At 35.1% G+C, this 18034-nt stretch overlaps 2 protein-coding genes across 4 annotated transcripts; one reads left to right on the forward strand and one right to left on the reverse strand.

Annotated features, from left to right (window-relative positions):
- Positions 1-834: 834 nt before the first annotated feature.
- Positions 835-8556, forward strand: LOC113289976 (OTU domain-containing protein DDB_G0284757-like). 3 transcript variants are annotated; one of them, XM_026539436.1, is made up of 11 exons: positions 836-1199; positions 1724-1829; positions 1920-2033; positions 3088-3161; positions 3640-3694; positions 4684-4758; positions 6260-6333; positions 6448-6496; positions 7040-7124; positions 7980-8036; positions 8166-8556. In XM_026539436.1, exons 3-11 carry the CDS (start codon positions 1968-1970, stop codon positions 8207-8209), a joined length of 579 nt encoding a protein of 192 aa, XP_026395221.1. In that variant the 5' UTR covers positions 836-1199; positions 1724-1829; positions 1920-1967; the 3' UTR covers positions 8210-8556. The 3 variants fall into 3 exon arrangements, with proteins under 3 accessions (XP_026395220.1, XP_026395221.1, XP_026395219.1); XM_026539434.1 differs by having other exon boundaries at positions 838-1199; positions 1724-2033; XM_026539435.1 differs by lacking the exons at positions 6260-6333; positions 6448-6496 and having other exon boundaries at positions 835-1199; positions 1724-2033.
- Positions 8557-9842: 1286 nt separating this feature from the next.
- On the reverse strand, positions 9843-14362 carry LOC113289977 (U3 small nucleolar RNA-associated protein 14 homolog A-like). Its single transcript, XM_026539437.1, has 11 exons — positions 13963-14362; positions 13694-13853; positions 13122-13600; positions 12590-12811; positions 12139-12465; positions 11566-11925; positions 11398-11478; positions 11231-11314; positions 10751-11122; positions 10491-10622; positions 9843-10229 (listed from the first exon to the last, which is right to left on the reverse strand). The coding sequence occupies exons 1-11, from the start codon at positions 14311-14313 to the stop codon at positions 10056-10058; spliced, it is 2742 nt and encodes a 913-aa protein (XP_026395222.1). The 5' UTR covers positions 14314-14362; the 3' UTR covers positions 9843-10055.
- Between the last annotated feature and the right edge of the window lie 3672 nt (positions 14363-18034).

The following is an 18034-nucleotide window of genomic DNA, read 5'->3' on the forward strand; positions in this document are numbered from 1 at the left end:
TTGAAGTTGAAGAACGAGGGAAATTTTTTTCCTCTCTATAATCGGAAGTGAAGAAGAGTTGAAAATAAAAGAAATGAAAATGAAATTAGGTTTTGGGTGGTTTTATTCGTCGAAGGGGTGTATATGTAATTCCATAATTGGTAGTTTATGACCATATGATTATCTGCCGATTTAATTCTTAATCGGTAGTATAATGAATTCCATTCTACAGATTTTTAGAGTAGCCCCAAATTCAATATTGCAAAACAAATAAAATTCGAGTTTTTTACTTTAACAACCGGTACTTATGTTATGTTGTTTATCTTCCAACTATTACAACATCCCATTCTTACACAAACTAATAATCGGTTGTTAATACCGCTATACTAACTACCGATTATAGAAAGGTATTTAGATATTTTCCGAACCATCAGAACATTCCATAAACGTATTTATGCGTTGGGAATAATAAAATGTCGCCCCTGATTCTTTCGGGTCGCCCTTAAAAATGTAAGGTTTGTTTATGCTAATTACGGTTATAGTTAACAGAACTAGTCATAAAAATCCAAGGTGACCAAACTTGTGGTATAAAAACCCCATTCAAATGTTGGGATCCATTAAAACTCCGTCTTAAACAAAATTGATGCAAAACCCCCAAATTTCATAATTGGTTTCATCAAATTCTTTAAGGTTTTTGTGTTACTTTTATTTAATGGGATTTTTGTGTTATTTTTGTTTTTATGGGATTTTTGTGGATGAGTAGTGACAGTTTGGAGTTATAACTCGTGGACCAGTTAACAAGGAAAAATGCCTAACTACATGGGTTCGATCTTGGACCTCTCCTGTCCTTATGGGAGGAAGCTTGAGATTCTGACAACACCACACCACTGGATAGTTACCGCCGACTTTTATATTTAGTGCCAGTAGTCGGAGAGTTGAAGTACTTGTGTCCTATTAATAAAAAGGAGGACTAAGATCGGGTTTCCTATTCCATCCCCTGTGTGCATATGATAGGATTAGTACTGTGTTCGAAAGGATAACCTTACCAGGATTTTAAATTGTATTTAGTGTAATACACGGAAAGAAATTTAAGAAAATTCAGAATCATACTGTTGACTAACCTTCTTTGCATGTCTTCTTGCCATTGATCTCTTTTTACTATTATGAGTTAGGGGTTTGAAGAACAACCTGATGATACATATACGCATCTCTTCTCAAAGGTAAGTAATAAGTCTCTCTCTTTCTTATCTTTTAGGTTTTCATTTTTTTCTTCTTTTGTATTCCATCTTGTAATTTTCAAAATTAAACATTTCCCCGAGAGCTATATACGGATTACTAGCAATACCAATTTTAGTATTTGACAAAAAAATAAATAAATCTGAGGCTATAAATAGCAACTCGGTTCTTGTTTAAGTTGCCGCAGTTAAATGGAATCGCCTGTTGCTAGATGGAATTATGATAGAAATTTACTTACATTTTATCTATTCTGGGATATGAAACGGATTTCAAATTGGTGTGTGAGGGTAACGTCTTATGTAAGCTAATTGAAGAGCGTCCGGTTAGAAATTATATGAATCTCTTCCTCTTGAGAACATGTTATGTTTATCCTTCTAAAAAGAAGAAGAGAACATGTCATGTTTAGAATAAAAAAAGTTGATGGGTCTAGTTTATTCCCCTTCCTTCATAATTTTCACACGATTTAGATTACATTTATAGAGCTGAGGTTTTTGTTGATGTTTATCAGATGATTCTAGTAGTTGTTGTTTAAAGAGGAAGCTATTGGTGGTGTGACTACAAAAGAGGGAGGTGATGTCTTGCTTTCTAAAATAGACACTGACTGACTATTACTAGTAAGTGCAAACATGGCTGAAATTGATGAAACTACTCCAAGTGGAAGAAACAGTTCTAGTAGCTCAAGCCTTACTAGCAGCAGTTTACAGGATACCGAAGATGACAACAGAACCATAGGGAGTCTCTTGTCAAAAGAGATGTTGAACGATGTGGTGGTGGGTAGGAAACTTGGGAAGCATCTGTCTCATCTGGATTCCGTCCCGGTAAGAATAATTGTTTGATCAACTAAGTGTGACACTATTAGGAAATAATCAGTACAAGATGATTATGTGATGCATTTCCGTTTCAGAAATTTTATTTATCCCACATTCCCACTACTCTTGCGGCTACTTTCCTTGAACTGCAGCTAAAATCAATAAAACTACCTCATGTTTAGGATTGTACCTAAATTGTCTTTGGGGAGATGGAGGGCGAAATGAATAGCAGGACTCTTTCTGTTTATCTTTTAGTAATTAAGATACTGTGTGATTCGTCTTTCTTAATCTAATTAACCTTACTCCCATAAAACTTTTGAATACTAAGTAATGCAGCTATCTTAATGCTTCTGACCCAAGAGTGATTTTATCTCACCGAAAAGGCAATAATTCCTCTTTCGACATATAGTGGAAGCTATTGAATAATCAGAATGACTAGGAAAGCTTTTTTTGGTTTTCATCTAATAGTTCTTAACAATGGGGTACGGCATGTTGTGCTCTCGTGTTATGTAAACATGCCATTATAGTTTATATACTTCAGTCCCTTCACTGATCCTTCTAAACTATCTGAAGATTATCTTGGAAATTCAAAATTCTAATTTAGTTGGAAAGGCAAAGGGTGTATAGTGGTAATCATGACCAGTAGTGGATTCGAATGGTGTTGCCTATTAAGGTGGAACATTTTCCATCTAATGCTGCAGTGTGAAGCTAGTTGCACTTGCACATATGAAATAATTTAGAACTTTCCATCTGGTCTATGAAATTCACACGTTTTAGCTGAAACAGCTTGTTTTGAAACGAAGTTTAAAGTTTAAAACCATGTGGCAAGCAACACATGTATGTTGTACTTATGATCTTTTACTAAAAAGAGTACAATAGCAGTTGAAGCAGTTGCGCACTGTAGTTATTGCTGAATGTTTTGGACAAGGAACAAATTTCTGTGTGAGGTGAACCTCTAAGAAGTTTGAGATTGCCAATTTCGTAAAGTTATATATATTGAGTCGTACAAATTGTTTTACCTTTCCTACGCTGAACTTTAATAATTCATCTGTTGAATTGACAGCACACACCTAGAGTGAATGGGGAAATTCCTGCCTTGGACGATGCAACCTTGGATCATGAACGACTTGCAGAAAGGTTGTCATTAATATTATTATTATTAGTACTAGTCTAAAAGAATTAGTCGTAGTTTGCATGCTAATATGTGGTAACTTCGCTAGATTACTTCTTTTTCTTTGCACTGCATATATGGATGTAACTGTTATATGATTATATACCTTCCAAAGAGATAGCAAAAATTCAATGCATTTTTATGCGACCAGGAGTATCTTCAGTAATATTGTTCAACCATGGTATGGTACTATTGCATACCAAGGCTTTAATCATGGATCATAATAATTCAATCATTATCATTTGACCAACATGTTCCAAGAGATATGGTTTCTGTTATTCAGGTTTTGGACACGAGAAGAATTTTGCTTCTTCTATTGTTATATAGTCTAGCTCAATCAATCAATCTATCATGGCATGTGATTGGCTCCAGCATCTTTTTAATTATTTGGTGGGGATTGTCTGTTCCCTTTATGTTCTGTAGTGATTTTGATTTCTCTTTCAGATTGAGCAAATATGGTTTAGCAGAACTGCAAATTGAAGGAGATGGAAACTGCCAGGTTTGACAAAGAAAAACTTTATTTATCTACATTTTACAGCTATACTGGTCATTCCTTTGTAATTACACATCATCATCTTAACTCGTATTACTTTTAATTACATTTCTTCATTATTAAATTTCTTACTTTACTTTAGATACGTTTCTTTGTTAATAAATCTCTTATGTTAACTTTAGAGTGTTAGTATTAGAATTCTACCATGTTCACGTATGAAGTTAAAGTAACCTCAGCCCTTGGTTATGTTTGTCTTCATCATAAATTGCTGATGCGTAGCATGTCTCAATGGCGCTGTCACATGTTTGGTTCTTTTTATTCTTTTTGGAGTCGATAACTTTTGTGTCCTTATATTCAAAGTAGTATTATGCTTTTGTATGGGCATCTACAGGATGCTTTGGCATTCATATTTAGTGTTCATACTTTTATCTTCTAAGTTCTATCCCTCTGAAAAGCCAATGCTAGCCTGATTCTGTGCCTCTATCATTAATGATGCATTCTCTTCTGTGGTCTAGTATTAAGTAATATCCAGCACTCTGGAAAAATATTATCTCGCCACTTCTGGGACATACTTTGGTGGAAGTATCTGCATTAACATTTTCCCAAGCTCTCTAATAAAAAGCGGATTAAATTATTCTGCTAAATCCTCACCTAAGCTTTCGTAGATGTACAAGTATGTTTAAATGTGAGAATGTTAAAATCAATTTCAGAAAAGAAAGGGACCCCAAACCCAATTCTTAAATAATAATTTGAAAATCTGATAAAGAGAGACAGGTCTGTTTGTACAAATGGACATTGATGGACATATAATAATAATTAAAAAATGTAGCGATGTAAGGGCTGGTTAGTGGAGTACCTCAACCATTTATAGGGTCTTACATGCTCAATCTGGCTTTCACAGCTGTTGCATCCAGTGTAGTGTTTACCTTTCATCTATGTGTTCTTCCTATTTTGGGATTCTTACACCTGAACTTTATTGTGGTCACTTTAATCAGTTTCGAGCTTTGGCAGACCAGCTGTTTCGAAATCCTGACCATCACAAACACGTGAGAAAGCAAGTCGTGAAGCAGGTACGGTGAATTTTTTGCGGATTTTAAGTTTTTAACATGTTTTCTCTTTTTTTTTTTCTTTTTGAGATTAAGCTAAACGTAGGACTTACAATGGTTCTCGTTCGGCTATTAGTGTTTTTTTGTTTTCCTTTAGTCACAAGTTCATGGTTGACTTGCAATAGGAGGTGGTTCTAATATAGTAATATTTCAGTGGTTCATCGAATTTCCAGAAACCCTTGAAATAAACTTGAAAACCTGTTAATTTTGCTATATGAACCGCATATTAACAGCTGAATGACAGCTGATCCTATGTGGCAGATCCAGTGGAATACTGATGTGTATTTTAGGTTTGTCCACGTCAGGAGAAATCATAGCAAGGAAAACCCCTTTATCAATTTCGTTCTCTGCCATAGTTCATCTTCTTTTTTGTTCATCGATTAACTAGTCTATAAAAGTTAGTCCCCCGTTTATCTTTGATTGGTTGAATGTAACCTATTGCCTAAATCCCAATAATAAATTAATTCCAGAAACTCCTTTGTCTACATCAAATCTTCCCCATCTTTAACCTTCCATTAACAACTGAAATAGCCAAATAATAACAGGATAATCATGGGCAGAAGAACCATAATGCCAAAACACAATGTAGGGTTTTAAGAAGGAATAATCTTTTTCCTTCTCTGATTATACAAGTAAAAGCACATAAAATCATAAGGAAAAGATTACAATACATTCAAAATTTGTGAAACTTGAGTTTGAAAGTGTCAACAAAATCTCTAAGCATTTGGATGAAAGAAGGGAAAACAGAAACTGTTAGGTTTATGGAGTAATTGTCGTTGTAAACTAGAAAGAGAGATAGGAGAGTCGAGTTTTAGTTTCTCATGACATGGACAAATATAAAATGCACATCAACCTGCCACATAGGATCAGCTGTCAATCAGCTGCTAATGTGCGGTTCATGTAGCAAAATTTGTTAATTTTGGTTTTGGTATTTTTGTTCCTCGTCACTTTTTCTTGTTATTTCTGTCTTGGTATCGTATCCATATTAATAAAGGTGACATTGGTTTTTGCTCAAGCTGTATTTTAATATCCTCTGAATGAATACAAATCAAAACTAAAAGAGCAAAAGCAAATCGAGTGTTGTTTAGGTTATGAGACATGTTAACGTGTATTTTTCAAAGCGCAACTCATCCTCAGTTCAGATTGGAGATCCAAAATTGTTTGGAAGAGGAGGCCTTGTTTTTAGCTTTCGGCTTTTGCTGATTTTTTTTTTGGATCGGTAAAGAATTTGGTGCTGACGAGTTTTGAACTCAGGTCACTGGTATCATCACCCAATAACTTTACCGCTGTACTACAGTGACACCGGCCTGGCTTTAGTTCTTTCAGTTTTTTTGAAGAAACTATTTTTTTTTCTTTTTTTAAGTAGTTTTAAATGTTTGTATGCTGGTGAAGCACTGTTCATTAAGACAAAGTGTTGGTGCAGTTGTAGTTACTTCTAATTATTGGTTTGTCAACTTCTGTTCAGCTTAAGCATTTCAAGACATTGTATGAAAGCTATGTTCCAATGAACTATAAAAGTTACTTAAAGAAGCTAAAAAGGTCGGACTTTTATAGTGTTGCTTGTTTTTATTTCTTTGTGGAGTAAGTTCTTGTCAATCGTCATGATGTACTTGCTAACTGTTATAGTATGCATAATGTTGTATCACGCTATAGATCAGGGGAGTGGGGGGATCATGTCAGTCTACAGGCGGCAGCCGATCGGGTAAGATCTCATAATAGTGGATCATGCTGTGCATCATTAGTATTAAGATAGATAATGAGAGAGCTAATAGTGAATCTATTTTTCACAAGTTGACTATATCAAAAGTACGAGGACATACAATTTACAAGCATGTTTACATGTATTCAAACACATGATATAACACGCAACTCTTGTTTTCATGAACGTATAAATATTATCATTTTAAGGTCCGGTGTAACTGCATCTTGAATGAGAGCCATACTTCAGCATGTGGAACCCTAGTATTCCTTTTAAAAGACTTGTTGATTCTTCATTGGCTTCCAAAACACACTTGTGTGGCAAACAAACAAGCAAAAACCTCCAAAACAGTCATCTTGGTACACCAAGTAATCAGTTTTTTTAATTTTATTTGTGCTTCTTTTTTTTTGAGAGGGAATTGTGGCTCGAGAGCCAGAAGTGATTTTATTTTTGTTTAGTTACACAGATACATTCTCATCCATCTTATAATATTATACATCGTCGTGCAGTCTTTGGTGTTGTAACAACTCATCGTTTTTCCTGTAGTTTGAAGCCAAAATTTGTTTGCTCACCTCGTTTAGAGATACTTGCTTCATCGAAATTGTTCCCAATGACAAAACTCCTTCCAGAGGTATGGTCAATTTTTCAGATTGTTTTACATGCTATCATGTAGCACGTAACGCTTCCTCTTGTCCGTGTCATTTGATGGTTCTTTAATTTACTTACTTTCATTCACATATTAACTTGCTTGACTGGGTATCTTATATCTTATTGGAGTATATTTGGATTTCTGACTAAAAAAACATTATTGACCTCCCTATTTCCTACTACTTGCTACATAGTGAATTCTTTTTTGAAGATTCTACCCCTTGACTCTCCTAATGAAGTTCTTTGAAACAACACAGAGTCATTCTTCATAAAGTCGTTATCTTTTGATTTTAGGAAATGTATAGGGTTTTAAGGTGCCTTATTTTGATATTGTTAATTGTCGTTGTTATTGCACCACTTGTCTTGTTGTGACCACACTTGGGATCCCAGAGCTAATTTTCAGTCTGTCCCAGCACTTTGATGATCATATTTATAGTCAACTTTCTCAAAAACTTCTATCCCGTTAATTAGCCTCAAAATTTTGGCAGTATTTTGAGACTGTAAGTTTCTCCTTATCTTTCTATGGGGCTGTACCCTGTAAGTAATACAAATTTCCATGGTGATGTACATTAGTTTGGAGAGTATTCTCACTGAATTGCCTTTTGATCAACTCAACTCTTGTCAGTCCTGTGGGCACCTTTATTGCAGAAACTTGGTGTGATATACATGGTTCTTTAACTCACTTCAATAAGACTGATTAAATTATATATGGAACCATTTGTATGTCTGTATGAAACCTGCAATCAAATTATTTGACATACATTATTCTATCATCATGATATGTTTTTGTTATGTCTATAGTACCTTAGATTGTGCAATTTCTTCTTTGTCGTTTCAGAGCTTTGGTTGAGTTTCTGGAGTGAGGTACATTACAATTCCCTGTATGCTAGTGGAGGTGATAAACTGTGCTGTTGCTTTTCATTTTTTGCTATATTACTTTCCATTTGTTGTTGTACACGTTTCTGTACTCACTACTTAATTGATAAACAAATTTTGTTTTGGTTGCATGTGTCTGGGTGTGCAGATGTTCCTACGAGAGTAACCAAAAAAAAGTATTGGCTCTTCTAGACATTTCAATCAGTGGCCATGCTTTTTCAGAATCTCAGTATCTGATCATCTTTTTCTCAAATCTGATGTTTGTCTGTACCCTATATACATTCTTTCTTTTTCATTCTTGTACAGAGGAAATAGTTATGATGTATGTAATTCAAGCAGAGGTCTGTGACGTGTATGCTGCAAGCCTGCTACCAACCAAGCAACAGAACTATGTGGGATGTATATATATCTATGAGAAATCCTTTTGCATACTTGATTGGATTAGCAATGTAGTATCTGTAGTATTTCGGATTTAGTTTTACACGACTTCTGCTTTAGAAAGTAAGAAAAAAGACAACTAGCTCCGAGGCGTTGCATTATTGTGTTTTACGTCTTGTATTTGTGATTTTCTTTGTGTGTATTCTCTAATGAAATCTCGAGTTCTTGATATTTTTCCGGTGCATATATCCTCTGAGCCGTTGACAAACTGGGATCCATCTCTGGATCCAGCAATACTTCAGTTCTTAGACCAAAGCCCACTTAGAAAATTTGAATTTGAATCTAATGTTGGGTTCGGATACTATGCGGAGAGAGGCTAACAGTAAAGGTGAAATCAAGAACTTGGTGTTATTGACACTACTACTGAAACAAATAGTAGTAGAAACAGCAAGAGTATAAGAAATAAGGTATTTCTAGTACAAGAGTACAGTCCTATACGGACAACAAAGACATCCCAAAAGCAGGGACTCAAATTCGGGTCATAATTTATTTATTTTTTACTAAGATTAAAAGCATAAAAGTTACAGATATACATTTATATCCAGAGAGGAACGTTATCAAACCATTCTTGTTGGTTTACAAGAGAAATGTCATTTTTTGTCAAGGAGAATCTGCCACATTCTTTTGACCTCTACAAGTAAAAGAGCATATCCAACCACTTTGCTAACCCCTGGCCTTACATTCTCGTAAACATCAAGATTGCTAACAGGGGTACCGAATTGTTTGTGGGTGTGTGAATACTCCCCCCGTTCCTAAAAAAGAGTTACTTTTGCTTTTGGTGTACACCCCCAAGCCAAACCAGAAACAATCTAGTACTCGCTGACATTCAATACAGATTGCAACAGTTCATTATTAATAGCATTCCAAAGATGCTTCGCAAAAGAGATCAATCAAAAAGGTGTTTATGCAGAATCTAGCTATCGAGCAGTCTCGATTTCCAAAAAATGATTCCAAAATATCCGACACTGGCCACTTAGTATCAACCAGCTGAGAGACATACTTCATATTGGAACAGAATAAATGGTTACCTAGAGTAGTGTGGAATCTGTGGATAGATGGAACTCATCTATCATTCCATATATGAAAACTTTCTCCACTACCAACAACCTTCCAACAAAGCATATTTCCTAACAATCTCCAAACCTTCCCATACTCCCTTCTAGGTACAGGAGGAGCCATTAAAGATGCACTATCGATAAATAGGTTTGAGTTCTATCAAGCCTCTATTGGATACTATGAGTAGAACAAGTTAAACAATAAATGTTTGACTGAACTATATCAAATGAAAGCAGTCGATTAATACAACATCCAAACCACCAGCAGAACCAGCAAGTCCAACAAGATCAAAAAATTTCAGTGTGCGGAAATTTAAAGAGGATACCTCTCATATAAAAGAGCTTTTGATTTACTTTCAGACAGAAAACAGCACACTAAGTTATTCAAAAATAGTGATATCATTGAAATGGTTCCTAGTTTAAGATGAACAAAATTGAACTAGGATTAAAAAAGTCATAACGTTCAAAAAAGCAAAGAAAAAGATCAAGCTACTCTAAGCAATGACAACGAGTATGATTGAACCGCTAATAGAAGGAAGGCATAGTTACTGCAAGGTTTTTGTCTTTACTTTTTTAGTCTTGCGAACACTTTTGCCTTTGTCAGGTTTATTCTTCTTCGGTTGTGTCTTCCCTTTTCCCTTGTGCTCCTCTGATTTTCCGTGAGGATCCACTTCTTCATACTCGATGGGCTTTATGATTACACCTGGTTCCTTTACCACCTGAACCAATCAATCAGAAGAAAAAGACGAGATGTGAGACGTGAAAGATCCATCCAACCAACTGGCTCTAATTTCTACAGAGAGAAACATGAAAAACTCCAAGTTTTCTTTCCTATATGTTCTCGTTGTTCTAATTTACTGCACGGACTTTAAAGTTTCAACACTTTCTTTATGTTAATAACATTTATTCAGCAGGAAAGAATGAGAACACACGGAATTCAGTACATAAAATTTTGATACAGTATTATTCACGAGACTTACTTCAGGCCGGATAAGGGCACCAACTTTTGTGGCTGGGTTGAAATCGGGTCCAAGAGGCACACGGAGAGTTCTTTCATACTGTTCTTGGGATGTGTATGGATGCGGCAATGTCGCTGTATGTAGCTTCTCAGCCTGTCCAGGCACATTATGACTTTTAGATTAGAATATCAGGCATCAGTTACAATTCAGATGCAGAATCACTTACAAGTTACAACTAAACATGCCAGACATATAAGTCAACAGTAAGTAATATTACTCACCTTCTTGTCAAGCCTCTCAGAAATAATTACGTGCTTGAGATGCGAATCTTTTCTCTCTTTTAGCGCATCTTCCCTTTTCTTTTGTGCAATTGCATGCTCTTCGACCATCCAAGAAGGTAAACCTTTCTTCTTTTGGATATGAGTCCACTGACCCCAGCCTGGAACTAGAGTTGGCTTCTCAGGTTCAGGATTTTCCTCATTCAGAGTTTCTAATTTTTCCTTCTCAAACTCTTCCTCCACATCATCACCAGCAAAAGCATTGCGTATAAGGTCTGCCTGAGACGGAAGTTTATATTCTTGCTTGGTACCAGAAGTAAGAATTCCATCCACCATCTCTTCTCCACTCTCACTACCACTATCCTCGTCTTCCTCCTTTAAAAAATTCAAGACAAAGGTTACATGAAAATAACAATAAATTAGACTGCAACGAACAGGAGAAACAAAAAACAAATCCAAGTTAAATAACTGGGGAAGCCAAACCTTGGTCTCTTGAAGCAGCAAAGCAGGGTCTACCGCCTTCGAGTTGTTTTTATTGGTACTGGATTTTTTATTTTCACTTTTCATCTACACATAAGAGTTACAAATGATTAAGTAATACTGAATGGTTCATCAGTTAAAATAACTGATATGGAGCAAAAGTAACCAACCTTCTTGAAGGAGTTCGATGCAAATATAGCAACATCATACGTCGTCTTCGGGTCAGGCTCTCCAACAATATCATTAAAACTCTGTTATGAGCAAGAAAATAAGAACTCCACATCCACCGAAAAATAGTAGGCCGAATAAAAGAAAGTGATTAAGTCAAATGTTGATACCTTAAAATCAGGTTCCTGACCAGGGTTGGACCTTCCACTAAGTGCACCGGTAACATTTTTCTGTGAAACCACCATATTTCTGCCGGATACAGCATCACCAAAATCTTCAGTTGCAAATTCATCTTCACTGTCACTATTTCTATCCCTATCCACCCTATTTGATTTAATCATCCTACTCATTTCGTCAGACTGGTTTTTAGCTGCCGAACCGAAAACGCGTCTACCACTTGACGTTGCTTTTTTCGAACGTTCTGCTTCATCCGAATTCTCTTCCAGCTCCCTCAAAGATGAGTCATACTCTTTAAGTGCAAGCCTAGCTTCTTCATCAACTGCCCTTTTTCTCCTTTCATTTCCCCGAACCTAGAAGATCAAAGTTAAGATTGGCAAACATTTTAAATGCACTGCTGGCTCTTAAGTAAGACTCAGTCCCGCAGATGATGACTGGGGTACCAGATTGTATCCCAGTCACATGATTTGCTAATGTAGACAGAGTGGGAAGCAAACAAAGACACAACTAAGATGAATGTATGCGGAAACTTCAGATATCAGCACGTTAACACATTAAAAGCATACCATGAAAGGTAAGGCAAGAACTCCTGATTTTGGAGCTTCATCCTCATCTTCTATAATTTTGAGGGTTTTCTCTTTTGCCTTGTTTACCAATTTCAAAGGCTCATCATTGTTCGCGACAGCTTCAAGATCGTCATCGTCATCAAAATCACTACTGTCATCACTACTACTACTGTCGTTCATACTCTTCATTTTTCTGGTCAAAATTGCATGTTGATTAAGCTGATTAGAGATAGCAGCTCTAGTTCCTTCGTCCTGGTTAGCCAAACCACGCCGAATGGCTCGTTTTGCCCACTTGGAGCTGTTTTTGTGTTTCAATGTCATACGTTCCTACAATAAAAATTGAGAGACTATAAATGAAGAGGTGTTTGTTAACTAAGAAAAGAAAGCCCGGTCAACTAGGAATCAACTCTTAGGAACCAAGGTGATGAATAAAAAGTGAGGTGTTAATCACCTCAGCTCGTTTGAGCTCTTGCTTAAATGCAAGTTCTTTAGCTGAATCAGGATCCAATTGCTCGTCAGAAAATGTTGTCTTCAACTTGTCCTTGTTCTTGAGACGATGATAAGTTTTGGACTTGATCTTTTTAATGTGTTTTGACTTCATTTCATGCCGAAACAGAAGGCTACGCATTTTTGCAAGGTGATTCTGGCGGTCTTTCACATCCTCAACAGATATCTGCCACGTGACAACAACAACACATTAAAGGAGATCAGTGACATAAAAATTAAACAAGGAATTAGAATAGCCGCGGTCAAATGACCAACATGAATCAAACTGAAGAACGAAAGAAAAGCAGAGAAACCAAACGGCACTTACATAGTAATGACAGACACTAAATCTATATGTATGAGTACGACTTGAAATTATCATTTAAAGATAAATCAGGTACCGTTGATTAAACATTAAGTAGTTCTGATGACAATTGTAAATCAAATTACAGCTACCAGCACTTGGTTAGAAGATGTGTGAGCAGTGAGCTACATACCATGTTGAGTTCAAGAAGCCTCGCACCATCCTTCATGTGTGCATCCACAACCTCATCATCCTGAACGATTGAAGCCATTTTCTTCTCAAACTCGGTTCTAGGAGTAAATTCAGATGCTATTGCTCCTACAGTAGCAAACCCCACATCAGTTTGTTCCCCAAAGAACACAGTAGGCGCCTCCCTGTTCCTCTTTACTAAGGGTTCCCATTTAGTAACTTCCTTCCTTGTAATTTTATAGGCATTCATTCTCTCTATCTTCTCCTGATCCACTTTAGCAAGAGGTGTAAGAATCGCCATGGATTTTTTCTCCACTTGACTGATTCTCTTGTTAAGTTTATTATATCCAGCAGTTCCACGAAGTGGACCCATTAGATCCGCCATTCCAATCTTACCACTACCATCCAATGCATCTCGACTAGGATTAAATTCAGATTCAGGATATGCCTCAGATACAGTTAGATTCTTCTTAACTGCTTTACCTAAAATGATACATCATCATCATGATATAAGATTACTAACCAAAATTCAAATTCAATCACTGAAGAACAAACAACAATGTCTAATCTAATTACCATCAAACGCCTCAGAAGGCATTCCAGTGATTCTTTGCAACAACCTAGAATGTTTTCCATCCTCCTCAGCACCCGATAGTTCAGAATCCTCATTTCCTCTACTTCCATCATTATCTTCACCATCGTCCTCCTCATTGTCATCTGATCCTATATTCTCATCCTACAACAAACAATATAACATCACCAAATTCAAATTCATCCTTGCATTCAAATTTTCAAGACAAAAATTCAAAAATATATTTTAAAATAATAATTGCTCAAAGAAATACCTTAAACCCTTCAGGAAGTTCATACTCGAGATTATCAACAGGATCAAATCTCCGATTCTTCTTAGATTCCTCTTCAGGGATAACTTCTTCATACTCGTAGAGATCATCATTTATGTGTAATCCCCCAACCTCTTCATCCGAATCAATCTCCTCATCATCTTCATCTGAATGAACAGGTTCACTATTCTGGTTTAAGAATTCAATCTGTTTTCTAAGCTGATTTGGTAAGCGAGGTCCACTGTGTTTCTCGTCCTTCTTATTCTTCCTCCTCTTCTTATTATTACCAGAAGATGACTGAATTGGTTTTCTTTTTCCTCCATTATCAATCCTTTTCCGTTTTGTTTCCGCCATTTTTGTGTTTCTGGTTTAGGGTTTGAGGAAAGATAAAGAAAGTGATGAAGTGAAGTCTGAAGAGATTTTTTTTGGCTACCGCCAAGAAAGGGTTTCTAAAGGTCAAAGGTCAAGGTGTATTGACTAGAAAGGTTTTAAAAGTCAATGCATGAAATCCGGGTCCGTACCCCGGTCACGGCCTTTGACCGCAGCTATTCACAGCGGCCCTTTCTGTTATGAGAAATTTGCTATTTAGTCCACAAAACCCGATCCGGGTTAATATATAGTTCAGTGGGATAAAATATTTGCTGGCTGGTCCAACAAAGTTTCAAAAAGCATAAAATTACCAAGGTAACCCTAATAACACGCGTGTCACAAGAAGAGAAGAAAACACGCTACAAAAAAAATCATCTTTCCTCTTGTTTTCATCGACATTTCATTCTTCTTCTTCATCAGTTTTTCAGTCTTCTCCAGAGAAAAGAAAATCAAAACCCTAGATTCAAAAAAACAACAATCAAAAATCAAACAAGTTACGGAAAATTTGAAAAATCGTGTGGATCTTAGATACTCTTGAAGAAACTAATGTTAATGAAGAAGATTTTATTGATGCTAATTATGATATGGGTTTATATATAATTAAGGTATGTTTTAAGTTTTTCAATTTCAATTTTACATCAAAACTAGGGATTTTCAGTTTTAAGTTTTTCTTGAAGAAATTGATGCTAATCGAAAAATTAATGTTTTCAATCTCCTATTAACATCAATTCGTTGGTGCAATGCATATCAATATATACTATAATTAGCATAACAGATTTTGAAGCTATTTAACAGGTATTTGTTGTAATTTTTTTGATCTTCTTCAAGTTTTATTTCTTAGGGTTCGTATTTTTTTTGTAAATTTTTGTTACAAAATTACTAATTTTATTGTTACTGCTATGAATTTGGGGTTTTTGTCTGTGTAGTGGAATATTGGAAGTTTCACAAAAAAATTTCAAGTTTGGCATATATAAATTTAGGAGTTTTCAGATTTTTTCTAAACCCTTAGTTCATGCTTGAATACATATAAATATGTAGTAAGGGAAAGAGTGATTAGTTGATGATATGTACTGTATAAAATCCTAGCATAGTTTATGCTTGGACATATCGAAATGTGCTTAGGAAAAAGTGATTCGTTGATGTAGTACATGTCAATATGTATCCTTGAATACCAAAGAAATAATATGCAGTATGTGTTAATACAATACATAGCAATATGTATTGTATTGTTGAATACAAGTAGAATTCATCAGCGCTACATATCAATATGTATTATCGAATACTTGGATTGCATATGCATCAGGTACATATCAATATGTATTGTCGAATACTGATGGATATGTAGTGTTGTTGAACAGATACTTTTGAAGTACACATACATCAGTACATATCACCATGTACTTGATGTATTCTTCTTACTTTGTTTTCAACCAACTCTCATTACCTTAAAGTGTCAATATGTATTGTTTGGATATATATGGATAGTTAATTAGTATTTCGTGTATAATCTAATAGTACATATTGGCATGTACAACCCTCTTTTATGCTTGGATATGCATTGGTACATATCATTATGTAGATTAATGTTGTTTGTATGATTTAATATTACATATTGGCATGTATTATGTAGAACATATTGACATGTACTGTGTAAAAAACCTCTTTATGCTTGAATAGATATCAATACATATTGACATTCACTGTGTAAAAGACCTCTTTTATGCATGAACAAACATCAGTACATATTGATAGGTACTACTGAATACTCAGATTACATATCAGTATGCGAGAACTTTACAAGCTAGTGACTCTTGTCAATCCAGCAAAAGAAGAAAGATCCATCAGTACATATTTATAGGTACTACTGGATACTCATATTACATATGTATTACCTTGCTAAAGAAAAAAAAAACTCTTTGTTATTTTTCTCAGGAAAAAAATTGTTGCATTAGAATTGTGTCTTCATACATTTCTGTTAAAGTAATGTTCTTATTGTTATGGATCATACGATATACCTGTGAATGAACTATAATTTTATTATTTATACATGATCATGATATTAAATTCTGACCACCTTTTTGAACTATAACACCTGCAAGAAGATGGCACCAAAGGAGATTTAGAAAGCTTATGCAAAATGCCATGGGAACGAAAGATGTGAGAGTAGATGTCTGTCGCACAAACAAATCTGGGAAAAGGGTATCCTAAGAGGATTTAGTGCAAAAAGAAGAGCTATACTCACTTGTCACTATAGGAGATTTGAAAGTTTGGGCACTTAGGTTTGAAAGAACTGATGATTGGACTTATTGTTGAAGAACTGTGTTTATTTTTTCTAGCTACTAGGAGGACTGAAAGAAAGTTTTGAGAACATTAAGATTTTAGTACTTTTAGATTGTTTTTTTTATTGGGTTCCTAGTTTTGTTTGCAGGAAGATGACAACATCTTTTTGGATAAAATGTACGCACTTTTTTGTCCATTATGTCTACAATGAAGTTTGCAGTTATAATGTCAAGTATTTTTCAAGTAATATCAAGTCTGTTTTATTGTATAACATGCACTTCATCACTATATACCAGGGATATAAAAAAAATATAAACGTAAATAGAACTCTCAAGAATGCTAGAAAATCAACACAATGAAATCTTGTATAATTTAGCTATTAATTGGGATTGTTTACAAATATTGTACTCTCTCATGAATGAACAAGTAAGATACAGAGATATCATCCCTTTTGAGATGCAAAAATCAACTCCATCCAACGATTTATGTTGATGTTTCTGGTTTTCTTCTTCTTTGCAATTCTAATATTTTGTATAATTCTGCAGTACATATCGATATGTACCGAGTATCAGAACTACTGAAAGACCGACATTAGAAACTATGGATCTCCATTTTCCAAGGACGTCATTGTGCAACTTCTGCAGGAATGATGAGAGTGGAATAAATTCCCCCATATTGTTAAGTGCACTATCAAAATGAGTCGCTTTTGCAAAGAAATGAGGGAGAATGTTGATGCAGTCCGGAGACTACTAGATAGAACAAATTCTGCAGTAGATATTTATGTCCACAAATTTTGCGAGTCTTTCATTCCTATAAATAAACTGTGCATTTATCTGAGACATAACATGAGTTCTGCGGGCATCTGACGACAGAACGACATCCACAATACTTCCATCTGTTATGACCATAGGTCGCAGATTCCTTGTTCTTACTACCACCACCATTCCTGCCACCCACTACTTGGATATATTCAGAAAATTCAGCTGCAAAAACAAAACAATATCTAAATAAATTAACCAGGTAACTTTAAAAAATAGATGTCTTTCTAATGGTCACTCTCATGTAGGTTCAAATCTATTGTAAGATATAACCCCTATAATAGGCAGAAATTCATATATTTGAAATCAATTTTTGAACAAAATCCTAAAAAAATAATTAAATCAAAACAGAAAATTACAGCACGTATACACATGTATTGAAGATATTGAAATATACTGAGTAAAACAAACTAGATAACAACTGCATATTAGTAAAAACATAATCAGTTTAGTGTTACTTATAGATATATAGAAACTATATGAAAAATCTAATTCAAGACAAACATGATGCATATAACCAAAGACAGTTTCCAAAGTGTGACCAAAAATAAAGGGTAAAATGAAACTATATTTAGTTCTGGAATCAAAATTGTCAAGCAGTGTGCAAG

The sequence above is a fragment of the Papaver somniferum genome, chromosome 6, assembly GCF_003573695.1.
Source record: "Papaver somniferum cultivar HN1 chromosome 6, ASM357369v1, whole genome shotgun sequence".
Taxonomy (NCBI): Eukaryota; Viridiplantae; Streptophyta; class Magnoliopsida; order Ranunculales; family Papaveraceae; genus Papaver; species Papaver somniferum.

Coding starts and splice junctions, on each gene's coding strand:
- LOC113289977 (XM_026539437.1), bottom strand. CDS start 14,313: ATGGCGGAAACAAAACGGAAAAGGATTGATAATGGAGGAAAAAGAAAA. Junction 12,812..13,121: donor GGCTTCTTGAACTCAACATG/GTATGTAGCTCA, acceptor GTCACGTGGCAG/ATATCTGTTGAGGATGTGAA. Junction 11,123..11,230: donor TGCTGCTTCAAGAGACCAAG/GTTTGGCTTCCC, acceptor AATTTTTTAAAG/GAGGAAGACGAGGATAGTGG.
- LOC113289976 (XM_026539434.1), top strand. CDS start 1,842: ATGGCTGAAATTGATGAAACTACTCCAAGTGGAAGAAACAGTTCTAGT. Junction 2,034..3,087: donor CTCATCTGGATTCCGTCCCG/GTAAGAATAATT, acceptor TTGAATTGACAG/CACACACCTAGAGTGAATGG. Junction 3,695..4,683: donor AAGGAGATGGAAACTGCCAG/GTTTGACAAAGA, acceptor CACTTTAATCAG/TTTCGAGCTTTGGCAGACCA.